General features: G+C 36.2%; 3 protein-coding genes across 3 annotated transcripts; 1 reads left to right on the top strand and 2 right to left on the bottom strand.

Moving 5' to 3' along the window:
• Positions 1 to 2,637: 2,637 nt before the first annotated feature.
• On the bottom strand, positions 2,638 to 3,867 carry LOC110862747 (salivary glue protein Sgs-3). The gene is made up of 3 exons (XM_022111963.1): positions 3,761 to 3,867; positions 2,856 to 3,432; positions 2,638 to 2,646 (listed from the first exon to the last, which is right to left on the bottom strand). The coding sequence occupies exons 1-3, from the start codon at positions 3,865 to 3,867 to the stop codon at positions 2,638 to 2,640; spliced, it is 693 nt and encodes a 230-aa protein (XP_021967655.1).
• Positions 3,868 to 9,866: 5,999 nt separating this feature from the next.
• LOC118433671 lies at positions 9,867 to 11,902 on the top strand. Its single transcript, XM_035845844.1, has 4 exons — positions 9,867 to 10,332; positions 10,401 to 10,509; positions 10,584 to 10,675; positions 10,767 to 11,902. Exons 1-4 carry the CDS (start codon positions 10,261 to 10,263, stop codon positions 10,986 to 10,988), a joined length of 495 nt encoding a protein of 164 aa, XP_035701737.1. The 5' UTR covers positions 9,867 to 10,260; the 3' UTR covers positions 10,989 to 11,902.
• Positions 11,903 to 14,836: 2,934 nt separating this feature from the next.
• On the bottom strand, positions 14,837 to 17,487 carry LOC110862754 (aromatase 2). Its single transcript, XM_022111971.2, has 2 exons — positions 16,659 to 17,487; positions 14,837 to 16,495 (listed from the first exon to the last, which is right to left on the bottom strand). The coding sequence occupies exons 1-2, from the start codon at positions 17,168 to 17,170 to the stop codon at positions 15,742 to 15,744; spliced, it is 1,266 nt and encodes a 421-aa protein (XP_021967663.2). The 5' UTR covers positions 17,171 to 17,487; the 3' UTR covers positions 14,837 to 15,741.
• Between the last annotated feature and the right edge of the window lie 257 nt (positions 17,488 to 17,744).

The following is a 17,744-nucleotide window of genomic DNA, read 5'->3' as shown; positions in this document are numbered from 1 at the left end:
ACTAAATGGCGTTTCTTATATCAAATCTCACTGGCTTTCCAATGAAATAAATTTGAAATTTCTAATATTAAAGTTACAAAAGTTATGTAGGTTTGTTTTACTAATGTTTGAGGGTCCCGGACTAGGTATGTAGTGAATACATACCTAGTCATACAATTTTGGGAGTATGATTAAATAAAAATTTATGTACGATGTGGAAAATCAGTGTAAATTTATGAACGAATTTTTAAACCAAAATTTATTTATCAGATTTTATCAGAGTTTTTTTCACTCTGACAACCCTCATTTTGCTAACAGACAGGTTAATGCCGTAAGTAGCATTTAATAATAGTAGAATTATGCTTTATATGATTGTAAAGAGAAACCAAACGAAAAACTAATGTCTAAGTACGGTATAAAGAAATTGTTTGTCTTTCCAAAATTCGAGAGAGGAAAACATTTGCATTCACTATGTCTAACATTTTCTTAATTCCCATTGTTGTGCAACGTCAGTAGGTTTCAAGTTTGCTATTTGCAAATTTAATCCACCATTCCCTAATTCGATGCTACATATTGAAACATCTCTAGGTTACATTTCTTGTGAAACAAAATTCAATAAACATTTACCCAGTATTGCGAAGGCTGCTGTTACGTCTGTTGACGTAATGGTCGTTGTGATTATAGATATTCCAGAAGTTGGTGCCACTTACTGGAATAAAATGCCAGTCGTCGTCGGGATTGCTTACAACATCATATATACATGGGTGGTCCTCTGCACCAAAATGACATGTCAACACTTTATATTGCCAAGATCCTCCCAATGCAGATTGAATAGAGTAAGTTGAATTAATTTCTAAAATTGGAATATATAATTTGTTGTGTATAACGACCTCTCATGTACTCTGCAAACAATTTGGTGTACATAAATTCTCGGTGTAGCCACATATATGCACGGCGAGTGGTGTAAATTCTTCACTCCGCTGTGGGTGAAATATACACCGAGCAGAGTTACACGGCGGGAATCTGCACCAATTTATTTACAGTGTAGCCGAATGACATATATAAAAGTACGTTTGAACTCCAGCCTCCATACTTCCGACAAGTTACTGCAATTGTTTCTGATGGTATTCGTTTGAACTCCATTGCCATTAATAGGTAATTCGTCATAGACGTCTAAGGCCTAAACAAATATACACATACATACATAAAAGGCATTTTGCGATATTTAACACCAGGAAAATTAATTGTTGAAGACGTCTAAAAAAATACAACCAAAACAATTGCATCTTTTTAATAAGTCAATTAAAAATGGCATTTGTTTCAATAAGTAAAAGACTAAATATTAACTCTTTCGGCTTTGTAATGTTTAACTAAACCACGAAGACTAAACATTAAAGTATTTGGGAATTTACGTTATTGGGCAAATTGGATAATCTGTAAATGTATCGGTAAGTTCGTGAAGAATAAAAAAATATTATCCATGCCGTTTCCGACATGTATGTATTTATTACTCTTTTTTCTTAGTGACGCAAATACCAGACAACAAAAATTCACTATGAAAGCAGTTACCCCACCCAAAAAAAAGTGATATTTAAGAATTTTGAAGAACCAATGTTAACCGATTTTGATGAAATTTGGCACAGATCATTGTTATACAATTTAAATAAGATTGAGCAGACGGTTTTGTAAAATTTTGATTTTTACTCGACTTATGGACAAAAATGTGCGCTCGGATTCGCTTTTCTATTTATTACTCTAAACTGGAGAACTGCACAATCATAAATTTTTGGAATTAGTTACAGCAAGTTCTTATGAAAATTTCAAGACCGATATGAGCAAAATCGGTTCAGAAATAAGCAGTTTTTATCCATACTGAAATTATGCTGTTTTTGCATAGGAATTATTAGAAATAAAAGTCTCATATTGTCACGGACAACTTGTCAACGCAAAACAATTGCTCAATTACAAGTTATAAATAAACAAGGTCCCCAAAAACGGGAAATCTTAGTGACGCTTTGTGCGGTAACAGGGAATAGATACAGTTTCTTCCACAATATTTGCATCACCACTCCGCCAACTACCTATTCTTTTAGCTTCGCACTTGTGTGACACCAATTAAAATATTTTAAAGTTATAGTGAACAATGATTGGGAGTATGAATTCGAGATTATGAAAAATAGTGGCGAATATACTAGTAGTTTTTAAAGCAGATAGGGACACAATTATTTAGCGGAGTGTTGATGCAAATATTGTGTAAGAAAATGTATCTATTCCCTGTTATCGCACACAGCGTCACTAAGATTTCCCGTTTTTGGGGACCTTGTTTATACATTAAAGTTAAAAGTAACTCGCGAATTAGTGGACGCTGCGTCAAGAAATAATCTTGAACTATTTCCTTTTAAATTTCAGGAAACTTTAACCAATATAGTGCCTACTGTGTTAAAGTTAGTAAGTCTTAGTTTCTTTGACTATTGTTATCATGAGGCACAATCCCGTGGTCGGTGACTTCTAAACAAGTTCTTCCAAGCAGGAAAATGGATTTTGTAAGCTTTCCACTGACTTGAAGAACATGGTACAGTGGTTGAAAATTTACTAGAATATACATTTCTACATGCCAGCCGTATGGCGGATAGTTTCCGAGATATTTAAGATTTCAAGCTATGATACCTTTAATTTAGGGAGATATTAATAGAGTAAATCCAGGGTACTAGCGAGGTACGAAAAGGTCGCTACGAAAAGGTTTTTATCTATGTAGCAAATATTTATGGCACAGCCGATACGATATCGTATCGATTTAACCGACAATCCAAGTACACTTGGCCTTCGACTATTCGTACTCAAAAAATAAAACTAGCCTGGTTTAACTTGGTTCTTACCTTATTAGCTTGAACGTTAATAATCATGTAGGACGTTCCGATTTGTATTGGTGGTGTTGTTGTAGTTGTAGGGTTAGTCGTGGTTGGTCTAGTAGTTGTTGTAGGCCTAGTAGTTGTTGTCGGCCTAGTAGTTGTTGTAGGCCTAGTAGTTGTAGGAGTGGTGGTTGTGGGTCTAATACTTGTGGTCGGCGTGGTGGTAGTTCGAGTAGTTGTGGCCAGCGTTGTGGTAGTTGTGGTCGGCCTCGTGGTGGTTGGAGCAGTAGTGGTCGGCGTGGTTGTTGTTGGAGTAGTTGTGGTCGTAGTTGGAGTAGTTGTCGTGGGCACGGTTGTGGTCGTAGTTGGAGTAGTTGTCGTGGGCACGGTTGTGGTCGTAGTTGGAGTAGTTGTCGTGGGCACGGTTGTGGTCGTAGTTGGAGTAGTTGTCGTGGGCACGGTTGTGGTCGTAGTTGGAGTAGTTGTCGTGGGCACGGTTGTGGTCGTAGTTGGAGTAGTTGTCGTGGGCACGGTTGTGGTCGTAGTTGGAGTAGTTGTCGTGGGCACGGTTGTGGTCGGAGTAGTTGTGGTTGGAGTAGGAGCACTACATTAAAATTTTAAAAAATGCAACACTTTATTTCATCAAATACAAGATTAAAGGTTGCTAGTTTTCTAGGAGTAAATTAAATTAAAGACAAAAATTTAAAAAATAAAACAATTAGAGAATTAAATTAGATCTCTTAAATTAAATATTATTAAATTTGATATTAAATTTAAACTAAATTTGTGATTATTATATTTATCTCGATCGACTATCATTCAACTCCCAAATTCGTTTCGATAATTAGTCTAAGTGAGGTTACTTATTAATTAGCGGTTCACTTCACATAATTTTCGAAATAATAACAGCATGTACATAATCTTTGACTTACCTGGTCCAACCTTCAGTTGTGACAATTACACAAGGAGTAAATGCTTCGTGGTTGCAGACCAGTAAATCCTGATCCCATACTGTTCGTGGGGCACAACATTGAACCATAGCGTCACCGTTTCCACACTCGATGAATTTCCTACAATCATACGGATATGGAAAATAAGTTGGCTCGTTTTCCCATGTTGGACATCCATCATACTAAGGAACAAATTCACAAATTATATGCAGCTACATATATAAATAATTATTATTGAATTTTTACATCAGGTAAAATTATCGATTCGCATGTTGATCCAGTACTTTGGGAGTTTATATCCCCGACGTGAAGTAGAAATGTGATACAAAATGAGCCAAAAGTGCAAGTCTTTTTCGCATCGATTTCACCAAATTGCACATAAAAAATTACAAATTCAGTTTTGGGTGGGGGGGTTAATATAGCATAGCTGTTTTTGAATTATATTCAACCACACCCCCTTCAAAAATTGGGGAAGAAAATTGGGAAAAATGAGAAGGTCAATGTACACTCGGTACAGAAAGAAGTAGATACCAACTTGCATTTGACATTTGACTTCCCTCATGAATATGAACATTTTGATGCATCAAGACTTTCAAAATTCGAAAATTGGCGGTTTTTCGACCTACATATAAATCGTTAAAAAAGTGACCTTAGCGGTCATTTCGCGGCTGACAACCTGATGCCAGATTTTTCTTCGTCAGAAGTGCCACATTTTCCGCTTTTGTTGTCCGCTGCGAAATTACCGCTACCATGACTTTTTTGGGGTCAAAGTATCTGAGGGAGGGGCTTATACGGCAGGAGCCGTAACAATGTATAGGTATTTATGATATACATAAAGGTAATTACATATAAGCTATTAAAACAGCCTCAAATCGCCCCAAATTTAAAACTTAAGCTTTTCTGAATTTATAATGATGATATGCATTCGAAAATTAACGCTATGAGGCTTATCAACGAAGTTATCAATTTTTCAGATAAGCAAATTTAGTTTATCCAAATCGCCCCAAACTTAAAACTTAAGCTTTTCTGAATTTATAATGATGATATGCATTCGAAAATTAACGCTATCGGGCTTATCACTGCGCTTATCAGTTTTTAAGATAAGCAAATTTAGTTTGTCCAATTCGCCCCAAATTTAAAACTTAAGCTTATCTGAATATATAATGGTAGTATCCACTCGAAAATAAACGCTATCGGGCTTATCACTGCGCTTATCAGTTTTTAAGATAAGCAAATTTAGTTTGTCCAAATCTCCCCAAATTTAAAACTTAAGCTTATCTGAATATATAATGGTAGTATCCACTCGAAAATAAACGCTATCGGGCTTATCACTGCGCTTATCAGTTTTTAAGATAAGCAAATTTAGTTTGTCCAAATCTCCCCAAATTTAAAACTTAAGCTTATCTGAATATATAATGGTAGTATCCACTCGAAAATAAACGCTATCGGGCTTATCACTGCGCTTATCAGTTTTTAAGATAAGCAAATTTAGTTTGTCCAATTCGCCCCAAATTTAAAACTTAAGCTTTTCTGAATGTATAATGGTGACATCTACTCGAAAATTAACCCTATAGTGGTTGTCACCAGACTTATCAATTTTTGGGATAAGCAAATTCAGTTTATTTCAATCACCCTAAATTTTAAACTCCCGAATTTATGATGACGCTAATTGGAGATGTGGTGTCTACTAGACACTGAACAGTAATTTCGGGTTTCGGGTTTCGACTATGCTTAGTCCAAGAATTATTTAATAATAAATACTTCCTGCTGGAAAATCCAGTCATCAGCGAGATAGCAGCAATCTCGGACCCTGGTCCTTTGCGCCTTAGGTGATGTTAATTTAATTATCGCGGGATAATTAAACTAACATTCTTACCAATTAAAAACAAGTCATTGATAGCCAACTTATAGTAATTAATTTGCGATATGCTATCATGACCAAATTACCAAGAGATTTTATTTTAGAAGGATTGAAGGAATTAAATAAGTTTATAAACTTATTTTACAACAGGTTTATAAAAGTATTTAATGATATAATTTAATAAATAAATTTATTAAAAAATATCTTCGGGAAACAGCCACCAACACCACCATCCGACGACAATCTTCGCCACCACGTCCTTCTTCTTTCTTGAAACTACGAGGTATCAACTTCATCGCTGATATTGTCCAAAGAGTCTGTCTACTTCTTCCTGCTCCTCCAGTGAGATGTTGATTGTCCTTCCACGTCTTGATGCTCTTGAGGGGAAGATCTTCTTGAGAATTTGTCCAATTTTGATGTAACAGGACGCGTTTTCAGAAATATAAGACGTTCCACGTTTTGATTTTGAGGTGTTCTGTTTCCAGAAAGTCACCTTGACTTCTTGGTCGGCAAGATCCACTTCTTCGATGATGGCCACGTACCACTGGTTTTCGTATACACTTGCGACCCAATCGCCGACGGAGCACTCATCGATGATGACCAGAGGGGGTTGAACAACTTCGGATTCCATTATTTTCGTTGCCATCACCGTGGTGTCTTGCGAAACTTCGTAAAGGTGAATTTTGCCAGATCCAATTTCAATTCGATGTGCTTGTTGAGTTCCAGAGATTGTTGTAATTGTCTCGTATCTTGTGGTCAAATCCTTTTCTTCAATAATCTTCTGGATTTCGGAATCCGAGATGAAAATATATTCAATTCCACGAATATTGGAGCTGCACCATTGGAATAATTCTATGGCTGTTGTAATTATAGCGCCATGAAGAGATGCGGTTCTTGCTCCACGTTTTGCAATTCCTCCTTGAGCATCTGGAGGTCCCTTTTGATGAGCAGTTGCGCCAAAATGCCATTCTGCTGGAATCCCAAAGTCCTTTAGATGATGGTACAAATTGCAGAAGTTGAAGAAATCTTGATGGCGTGGAATAAAAGTTTTACATTTTCATGGTGAATACACACACAAACGTTGTGGTATCCCTTGCTGGTTAACGAGATGCACTCTCGTGGCCGCAGCATCATGAATGAAGATTTACCAACTTTGGAATCCGGGTGTTGAGTCATGAAAATTGCGTAGAGTTCCCGCAGATTGCTTAGGAGGTAACGTTTCTGCTTATGTTCCCGTTTTCCTGTTTCCTTGTTCTTGACTGATAAGAAGTCCTTCTGTCCTGGGCAGGCTCTTGAAACATCGTCTTGATAGTAGAAATCTTGAATTCTAGATTTGGTTTCTTGCGTAATTTTGCATCCAGATTTTGGTTTTACGGGAGGAAGAATGGTGTCGGTTTCTTTTCGGCGTTTGCGGCTCCCCTGAACCAAACGTTTTCCAACATTGAAGAAATCTTGAGTTTTCTTGATACTCCAGGACGGCGGAACCAAGGTTAGCAGTTGTTTTTTTCGGCTTGAGAACATCCTTGCATTCTTGATTTTAAGTTCTTCATTATCCAGTTGAGATCTGTAGAATCCTGCAGAAGTTGTTCCTGATTCATTTCTGGAATTGGCACTCCGACTCCTTGGAATCCGGTTGTGATTGATTTCGTAACTTGCTCAAGTTCCCTTTGCACTAGATTACCTTGTTGTTTGAGGTTTCTTCTATTAAATGTTATCTCAGGGGCTGAGGGAGAAATTGTCTGCCTGATATTGGTTAGCGTTTCAACCAATCTCTTCTTTGTGGCAGGTTCTGCAAAGGTGGGATCTTGGGACTCTTGATCTTGAGTGTCTTCGTTATCACCGTAGCAGAATTTTGCGTCCGTGTATATTGGTTGATTTGGTAGTAATCCAACCGACTTGAACTCGGTGAAGTATTCTTCCGCAGTAATATACCTCACACGTTTGCCATTAAACTTATCATTATGTTTGGGATGACAACATTTGACGGCATTTCTCCGCCGCCCAAAAAATTCACAGCATTTTGTGCAGAAAATATTATCACTAAAAACAAGTTTGAAAGATAAACCTGGGAATGTCTGCCTAAGGGACTGCATAGTTTTGCTCTGCATGTTCTTGTCGAAAACAGGGGCGTTGTCTTCAGAGCACGTCCAGCCATGCTGACTAACCAAGACTCCAATATCGCAGAGACGTGCTGTGAAATATAAATAGACAAACTAAAATTTTTAATGCGTTGCAACATTTACATAATTATCCCACCCATGAATTTTAATAAATATCCTCTCTCTCTGATTTTTTTGCCAATTTTCATAATTCTCATTAATTTTAATAAATAGCCAGACTCTGAATTCTTTCATCAATTTTCATAATTCTCGTTAATTTCAATAATTATCCAACCTCTGATTTTTTGTAAATTATTTTAATTCTTGTCAATTTAAATAAATATCCAAGATCTGAATTTTTGTTGCCAATTTTGATATTTCTCGTTAATTTAAATAAATGTCCACCCTCTGAATTATCTTACTAATCTTCATATTAATTTAAATAGATATTTAGGCTCTTTCAGAAATTTTCATAATTCTTGTTAATTAAAATAATTATCCAGGTTCTGATTTTTTCCAACTTTTAAAATTCTCATTAATTTCAATAAATATCCAGCGTATGATTTTTTTGCCAATTTTATAATTATCATCAAATTTAGTAAATATCCAATTTATTGTTTTCACATTATAAATCTTTACCAAATTTTACCAAATGTTACCAAATTTTAACCAAATTTTACCATATTTTTAATTTCATAATGTTTCGATATTTTAATTACATTACAGCATTAAATTTAAAAATAAAAATTACCTTCCGCGCGAGTTGATGTTTCTGCATTTTCTGCAAAAACAACCAAAAGGTTAAAAACTGGCTAAAAACAAAAACAGCCAGCATGCCCCTCTCTTCTGGTACCACCTCTTTTTTATAGAGGAACATACTGGCAGAGGTAGCCAGCTAGGTCCCCCCACCGACGGACGCCGGTGGGAGGAGTGGTACCAGGAAAGGAGATGATCGATGCAAAATCATCTCCCACGCGAAGATTTGCCCCGAATTCCCCCCCCACACCCACCCTCCCTATTATTAAAAAGGGATACCTACCTTGATTTTCTTCAGGGATGATGGTGGGTTTGATGACATCCGGTGGTGGTGATGATGATGACATGGTCGAAATTGGGGGTGGTGCTGGTGGTTGTGTCGAAATTGGGGGTGGTGGTGGTGGCAGGGGCGAAATTGGGGGTGGTGGTGCAGGTCGCTGCTGCGTGGGGGTGGAGTGAGCCTCCATGTTGCACTTTTTTTAAATATTTTATTAAAAAAACTTCCACGTTTTTTAAATTATTTTTATTAAAAATTCGGAGAATTTTATCAACTGAACCAACTCGTGTAAGAGATGAAAAGCATCTCAACACGAGTTGGTTCATAATCCCGGTAAACAATTTGAAGAGAGTGAGAAGTGAGACGGACCACCATACGGCACTGGCAACGACAGTCAGCGGTGGTGGTGGATACCCACCAGAATCCGAGTCTCACTCTGCCTTTCGCTAAATAATGGAAACTGCGTTTGTGAAACGGTTGGGCTGGTTCAGCTCTTAACGTGAATTAGCCAGCCAAGTATACATGTAGAGTCTGGAATCTGACTAAAATTTTCAACAAGCAATACTGATCCACACTCTCTAACACAATCACATGTTTCCAGATCTTACCTGTTACGTATTTTGAATTTGAGTACTATTTATCATTATCATAAGAAAATAATCAAATAATTTTGTGTTTGCAGGTAGAACTTTCTCGTGGTTTTAAGTGTTTTTAGAATTAAGAGTCGACTTCACTTGGGTATTTTTAAAATTTAGGGTGGACCGCACTTAAGGTCAATTTAGAATGAGTACGACGATATGTTTTCTGTTTGGCGATGGTGGGACCCCAAAATATGCTGAGTTATTATTAATCTGATACGATTGACGGTTTAATTCCTATGATTACGTATTTTCATTTGACCTTTACACCTTTTAAATTATTGGATTGATGTACAATTTTATTACTGTGTGCATTATGTAGCTTGATTGAGATTGAATAATTTGCTTGTTATTTTTTTTATTATCAGCAGTGGTGGAGTGGAAAATGCATGAATCGCTAATTTCTTCATACAAATATCACGTACTGTATATAAAACTATTATAAATAAATTGAAGTTTCGCACCTGTTCCTGACAGATTTTGTACATACGTATGTACAAAAGTGTCATCCAACTTTAATACGGAGAACTATCCAATTTTTGTCCTTTTTCACACGGACAAATAATCCTTCATATGTAGGTAAATAGTTATCGGAATCGCAACCTAACAACTAATCGATCGATATACATCATTTACTTTACTTTTCTCCTGTGTAACCATCTACTTGAATCGAAACATGAATAGCTAGCATATATTGACACGCACTATAATTTTCCTTCATCCGGTTGTTCAGTCGGAGAAAGTGGCACAATCCTCTGTTCTCATTCCTCTGCAAGACTTCCTTAGCAACGAATCACCCAACAAGACAGAATAATAAGAACGGTAGGAATCTTTCTGAGGATTGTGATAAAATGGTGATGAATCCCTGCTGCTGTGGGTGTAGTCTTCAAACTGGGAGCGAAATTATTGCAGTCCTACAAATTGTGAGACAGCAATGATTTGAATTAATACTGATAATTAATTTATTTATTGACCCTGTCTTTGTGTCCAGATTGGATCAGTGATCATTCTGATAACATCAATTCTTGGTCTCCTTGCCGTGACAAAGTACTATGACGAGGTGGAAAAAGAAGTTAAGAAGGACCATGAGGATATTTCGAGTTAATATTGGAATTTAATTCAAATAAAAAATAAAAGTAATTAAATTAATCAAAATAATTATCATGTAACACAGAGACGGTGTTGATTGTTGTGATGTCCCTTCTCCTTGGGGCAAGTTGCGTAAACTTGATTTTGGCAATTGTGCTGTGGCAGGGGGCAAGAGATGTAAGAAAATAATAAGTGAAAAAACAATGAATGTTTATTCATATTATTGTCTAATAACAGATTTGCTGATCTCGATCCATATTTTTTTTAGAGAAATCGGACAAAATGCTGGATCTGGTTGACTGTCAGTATCATCGTATTGATCTTAATATTTGCGAGATTCATCATTGATTGTGTGAAAGTTCGAACGGGACATGTCGTAGACTTGGTGCAGGGTGGGGTTGGCATCCTTGTAGATGCGTATTGTATTTTTATCGTGTACTGTTTTATTCAAGAGGTGAAGCAGGAACAACAAAGTGGTGAAACACCGTGAGATGATTGGAGTAATAATGATGGAATAATTTTAAAATTTTAAGTTGATGGATTAGATATGATAGAGATACTAGGCAGGTTGAGGAAGCGTAAAATATTGTGATTGTACTGTAAATTTGACAGTAGAAGTACAAGATTTCCTATCTCTACAATCCAAATTACAGTCACAACCACAAAATTTAATTTAAGTTAATTATTTGCCGATGAATTCCTACAAGGTTGTGCAGGCTTTGCACAACATGTGTTTAATTGTAAGTTTGTATATTTTATTGAATTGAATTGTATTGTTGTGCGTCATACTTACTTATGTAAATAATTAGTAAATGCTGAATTTTCCTATGACCAAATGGAACAGGGATTTTAAGCCTTTGCACACATGCATGAATATTATGATAGTGTGGTTAATACATATGTAAGATATTATGTACTGATAACGAGATTATTATGTTTTATTCTAAACAAAATACAATCACCGCAAAAGCCTGTACAGGCAAAAACCACACCAACAAAAACGACCTGGGATGTAAGAATTGTATAAAATCTGTTTCAACCTGTACCCCAACAAACGATCTTTTTCTGTACTCTCGAATCAGATAAATATTGTAAAAAAGTGTTTGTTAAAAAAGTAATTCCAGATTGTTTTAGAATTCCATGAAACGATAGCATTTGTTCGTTATATTTACGCTCAAATGCGTTGAATCATTGGCTACCTTATTTAATTCGGAATTTGCTTTATGCAAGTGGGAATATTACTTAAAATTTCAAATACTTGTTATTTATTCAGACGGAAGAAATAAGGCTTCGTTGAACGAAAGTATGTAAGCTGAAAATTACTTACAAGCATTTAAGAGCATAAACTTAATTTGAGATTTTGAGCTTGGCGGCAGGAAGGAGGGGAGGAGGGCGGAGGGCATGAGGTATCCGACCTATGAATTTATCATTACATGTCCCCATGATGCAATAATATATCGGTTTTCTAATGCCATGGCCACTAACGAAGTTAGGATGAGAACCATATATAATTGGAAAATTGATAATAAATGGTGATATGTGATATAATCCTTGTTATAAGAAGCTAATGCTTTGCTATTCTCACGGAAATATATAACTGTCTTCCCATAATCGAAATATAGTTCCCATTGCAGGATTATTCCCGACTGTTCTAAGAAAGTTACAGTACGCTTAAATTTGCTATAAAAAGGAGAGTCCACAATGTCCGAAAATGTCTTAATCATACAAACATTTTCTATCCTATAGCAGTTGTAAACATTTTGCAATTTCCTTAAAAGAACAGGTTGTACATCATGATTTTGCAGAAGAATTCCATGCTTCGAGGTTGTTGGATTCAAATGCTTGTCAGCCATTTCAACTGCACTAGAATTTGTAACATTAATTCGGTTAGGGTAGGAAGGCATACTCCATGCATTCAAATCCTGCGCAATGGACTCACGATACACAATATGTTCCGTGTTATCGTTGATCCTGTATGTAAAATGGAAGCCAGCATTCAACATGTCCTGCATTGTTGTATATGGCCGATATTGCGGTGGGGAGATTAGCGTTACGGTAAGAAAAAACTCATAGTGCGCCATCAATACAAAGCTAAAAAATAGTAGGACCATAAGGATACAATTTGATTTGTTCACCGGCCCATTTGAGATCCCTTGTCTGAACAAGCTTGCAAATATTTGGAAAAAGGAGTCCACTATGGCATGTAGAATGGCATTGAATTTAATATTCATACTTAAACAGTACACCACACTTGATGAAACAACTATTAGAATTACTATAGGAATGAATACAGCCCACACAACATTCTGAAATGGAATGGCCCAAGTTAATAAACCGCTGTGGGCAGACCACACGTCATAATTACAATAGACAATGTCCAAGCCCATCTGGCGGGTGAGGATAATTCTGTTCGACATTGTATATGGATAAGTTTCAAATGTAAAAGTACTAAAGTACCAACCGAACCTTGAAACTATAGATGCGTCATAATACCCAACCATAATGGTTACATTATAAATTTCGCTAATTGTCAAGAGTAAGCGGGAGGGCGCATTACAAAGGAATTTGAATGAGCTATAAACCAAGGTCTGATTGCAATTTTTGATATGGGGTATTGCGGGCGTTGGGGCAAGAATATAGATCTCCTTGGCCCAATAGTACCGATTGATTTTGAAATTAGAGGCTTCTTCAAAGTTTCCTGGTGTAAACCATGGTTCGTCACATATAAAGCAATAGAACCACAATTATATGTTTGTAAACTGCCTTCTCCTTGTTTTGACACGAGTGCAAGAAACATTCTCATATTTCCGAACCCTTCTATTGGTTCCACTCTATAGCTGCTGGCTGATATTGAGACCATTATAAATATGGCGTCGTCTCTCGCGTAGTCCCGCGTGCTTTGTACCATGTTGGATTTTATATACAAATTCGTGAACTTATACTGTATGATCACGTTAATAGCGCAATCTTCCTTTACCTTAAAGTCTAGCGCATGAGTGGTGCTGTTTGCCTTAAGCTTAGTTGCACCGTAGAGGTATTGCATAAAAATCACTTCTCGATTTCGACTATTTTCTAGTGCTAGATAGTCCAGAAGATCTCGTTGTTCATATTTATCGGAAAAAAATGCTCGATGAAACTTTATTGTACATTGTCCAAAAATGTCAAAACTCCCGATATATACATGCATTAGTGACGTAGCACGGATAATGGTTACAATGCAGAATAAGAAGAAATATGTCAACATTTTAATTATCTATTGTTAGGAAAGTACAGATTGTGTCGAACTTATTTTAGTTTTAAATTTGTGTGGTTCAATCAAATATGTACGTTCATGCTTCGTTGATGTTCCTTCATGTTGACTTCAAATCTAAGATCAAGGGAGATTGGTCGACGTTAGTTTTTCTGATTCGTATTGGCTTGAAGTGAATGTCGATAAATGAAGTATACATAAATGGGGGAAATAAAATTTGAACACATATGCTAGTAACATATTATTTACAGGCGTCTTCTGACGGACACCACATAAACTTATTTAGTATTATAATATTCATGTCGAATTTGTGTCAATACTAAATTATGCACAATGCCAGTGAAAATGAAAATGAAAATGCCAGTGAAAATGAAAATTAAAATGCCAGTGAAAATGAAAATTAAAATGCCAGTGAAAGCATTAAGTTATAGAAATTCTATATATCGTGACTGATTAGGCATTGAGAAGTCAACCTTGCCATAAAGACAGGAATATTGGCATGCCAACTATTTGTTTAATGAATACAAAGCGTATATCAACCACGTGGGTTATATAGTGCTCTCAACGGGCGGCCCGGGCTAATGTTAATCATATGGGATGGATCGGACCGGACCGGACTTTACCATAGGCCCGTGAGAGCACTAGGGTTATACCGTAACAGATATACCGTAACATGCAATGGTATCGCATGACCTCGAAAATGCATACATTATTGAGGCCATTTCACTACAATTTTTAACATTACTTATCAGGGATGACCCTGGACAGATAGATAGTCGAGTTGAGGGGTCTCATTGTACCAATTGTAGAAAAATGTTCGGGCTCCCCATTAGGATCCACAGAGGTAATTAAAGGTATTCTGGGACCCCGCAACTCGACCATGACAGAAAACAGCAGTCCAGGGTGAACCCTGATAAGTAATTTTAAAAATTGTGGTGAAATGGCCTCAAAAGTGTATACCTAATTATTTAATATTACACATATGCATAATTGTATTAACAAACATGTAAAACCAAGTAAATTGCCTTGACTTTACATGTTTGTTGAATTGAGTGGCAAAAAATGGAGTTGGATGTGTATATTATGTAATTCCAAAATTATTTTATTTTACTTTTATACTTAATTTCCAAAGGATATAAATACATGTATAAGATTCATGTATGGGGTCAGATAAAACTTACATGAAAACCTGTATATTGTATATTGAAAAGCAAATCCTGAAAGTTTCTGACATAATCGTGTTCAAATTTTGACAAGGAAAATATTTATTTAAATACCTATATGCTCTCTATAAACTATATATGTGTGCAATTAAGGATTGCAAGAACAAATATTTAGTAATAAGTATAAGCAAATTACACATTGTTACTATCTGAAAAGGCCTTTCCGTATCTTAATTATTTATTTCATCAACAGTTTTTGCAATTTTGCTAAACTGCAACACGGGTAGTAATAATATCTACAACATTTCTCACATTGTTCCCACCCTCATTATTATATTTAACCTTTTCTACCCGGTATTTTAAAAAGTTTGCATCCTTCCCACATTCTCGATCCATCTCTCCTTCACAATTTTCAAAGAAAATAATTAAATCATTATCAGGAACCTTAACTTTACCATATTCTTGAACCGATCCGCCATAAATTATTACAAATTTATTTTTACTTCCTTCCCACACCTCAGCCAATTCAACGTCATCAAACCCATTCAGTTTAATACACTGCAATCTTGGAAATTGCATTCTAAATTCTTTCACCGTGTCCAATACAGTCTCACAATTCCCAATAAAATGCACTCCAATCCTAGGAAAGATATACAGTTTCAAATCTGTCAAGGGAGCATTTGCAATATCCCACCGCGTTTTGAGCAAGCCCATCACATCCTCCGTAGTCCCAAGGAGGGTCCATTTCTTTAAAAACCAAGAGAAAAATAACTTCATTTCCCGCTCCGCAAACGGTTTCCCGACACAAGATTTACTCCCCGTGCCAAAAGTTAGGGGATAACTCTCCCCCCAGTGTCGTATCTGTTTGGGTCAAATTTCTTAGCGCAGGTGAATGGATCTTCGTTCAAATTTTGGCCGGCAATATTAAAAACAATACCGTCTCCTTTATTCAGCTTTAAATTGAAGTCTGGCCCCTCTAGAGAAATGTTGTCTTCGGCCTGTCGCAAAATTACGGGCCCTACTGATACAAGACGCATAGATTCGTAGTACAGGTTTGAGATCATTTGCTCAATTGTATTACTTTCAGGGGTGGAAGAATCGTTAATTAGTTTCGATAATTGATTCCCAACTTGCGGATTGTCTGTGAGAAGTAGGCTTGTATAAAACATTGTTAGAGACGACGTATCCGTTCCAGCCAGTAGCATTTCGGTGATACATTGAACAATTTGATTTTCATCGTTGGCTTTCACTAGGGCTAAATCTTCAATGAATTTTGATTGGTTTGTTGTTTTAGCGCTGGCAAGAATTTGTCGAGATAGGGAGGTGATTGCATGGCAAAATTTTTTGTGGCGTTCTTCCTCCTCGAGTTGTTCCGTGTTTGGGGTGAGAAGAAAGAATTCCCAGGCTTTAAAGTAGTTTCCCACCGTAGCTTTTACGTTATCCCGCCAAGACGGGGATTTGCAAGAGTCTAGGCCGAATAACCCTTCCATTGTCATGGTTACGGTATAATTCCTCAAGAGAGTCAAGATGGAGTTGGGTTGTCCCACTTTTATGGATGGTGACAAGGTGGACGTAAAATAGGAGCTAAATAATAAAAAATAAAAAATTGTATTCAAAGGTTTATTAATTTTTTGTAATTTTTTTTGTCTGAGTACTAATGAGTTATCGAAAAACAGGATGATCGAAAATTTAAATATTTAAATGCTTACAAGAATTTCTAAATTTCCATTTCAGTTTTTCTACTTACTCGCTCAGCTCGCCCAACATCCTCGCTCCGTTTGCCAGCGTTGATTCAAAAATTGCGCGATTATTTTTCCACGCAGCGACATCATTATTCCAAATAAGTCCAGTGTGTAACATGTTGAGCTTCTTTAACCCACCCTCATTTCCAAACCGCTGTCTCAAACGTTTTGTGTGCTTGGTCATGAAAGCGTTACTAATTTTATGATCTGTAACTACCACAATGCGTTGCCCGAATAGGTCAAGTTCTGCAAGTTTTCCATACTTTTTTGAAATGTGTTGACATAAATCTGGAATCATCCAAAATCGATGGCGAACATTGTAATTGCAGATAAAATTATCTACAAAATTGATTCTTTTCGTAGAACTTGTCTTAAAAGGATTGACTTGAGGGCTATAGTGAAACAGGAACTGTAAGAAACTTGCAAAATATTTTGAGCCTCTTGATTTACGAAAATACTTAACATAACCGAAGAGAAGGCTTACAACTAAAATTATTAGTGCTGGAAAAAGCACCATTATACTTGTAACTGTAGTTAATTTTAATTTATGCTTTGCAAAAGACCAGACAGACAGAGTAAGAGAGATAATGAACCAAAATGGAACTTGAGGCCACTCTTTTTATGTCAGGGTTTACCTTTATATTTGTCAGATATGCCAACATTGCGCTCGATCTGAGTGTGTGCCAAAATTTGGCTGAGGATTCCTTTCTATGTTAATAAGGTTATACTACTTTTATTGTAAAACGTTTCCTTTATATAGCGAAACGTTTCTAAATTATTAATTTATAAAAATAACGTTCCAGTCATTATTATTTGTAGTAATATGCTTTTGTATGAAATATGTGTGTATGTACTTGAGTTGTTTTTTGGGCATGCATATTCCTCATGTCTCACAATGCGTCATATCTGTGATGATAAAATATGGTTCAACCTTGACAAATTGTATTCAATTAACCATTCAATAATCCTCACTTGTTGCCACGTATCATGCAACGGGGATTGTTTTACTTTGAGTTTTGCAGTTATCATTTATTACATAAGTACCTTATGATATTGCCAATAATATTTCAACACGAATCAGATTAGTGAAC

Source organism: Folsomia candida, unplaced genomic scaffold (genome assembly GCF_002217175.1).
Source record: "Folsomia candida strain VU population unplaced genomic scaffold, ASM221717v1 Fcan01_Sc067, whole genome shotgun sequence".
Lineage (NCBI taxonomy): Eukaryota > Metazoa > Arthropoda > Collembola > Entomobryomorpha > Isotomidae > Folsomia > Folsomia candida.
This window is presented reverse-complemented; position numbering and strand designations above follow the sequence as displayed.

Excerpts from the sequence above, each read along its gene's own strand:
- LOC110862747 (XM_022111963.1), bottom strand. The coding sequence starts at position 3,867 with ATGGTTCAATGTTGTGCCCCACGAACAGTATGGGATCAGGATTTACTG. Across the intron at positions 3,433-3,760 it reads ACAACTGAAGGTTGGACCAG|TGCTCCTACTCCAACCACAA; the intron begins GTAAGTCAAAGA and ends ATTTTAATGTAG.
- LOC118433671 (XM_035845844.1), top strand. The coding sequence starts at position 10,261 with ATGGTGATGAATCCCTGCTGCTGTGGGTGTAGTCTTCAAACTGGGAGC. Across the intron at positions 10,333-10,400 it reads TTATTGCAGTCCTACAAATT|ATTGGATCAGTGATCATTCT; the intron begins GTGAGACAGCAA and ends CTTTGTGTCCAG. Across the intron at positions 10,676-10,766 it reads TGTGGCAGGGGGCAAGAGAT|AGAAATCGGACAAAATGCTG; the intron begins GTAAGAAAATAA and ends TATTTTTTTTAG.
- LOC110862754 (XM_022111971.2), bottom strand. The coding sequence starts at position 17,170 with ATGGTGCTTTTTCCAGCACTAATAATTTTAGTTGTAAGCCTTCTCTTC. Across the intron at positions 16,496-16,658 it reads ATGTTGGGCGAGCTGAGCGA|CTCCTATTTTACGTCCACCT; the intron begins GTAAGTAGAAAA and ends TTTATTATTTAG.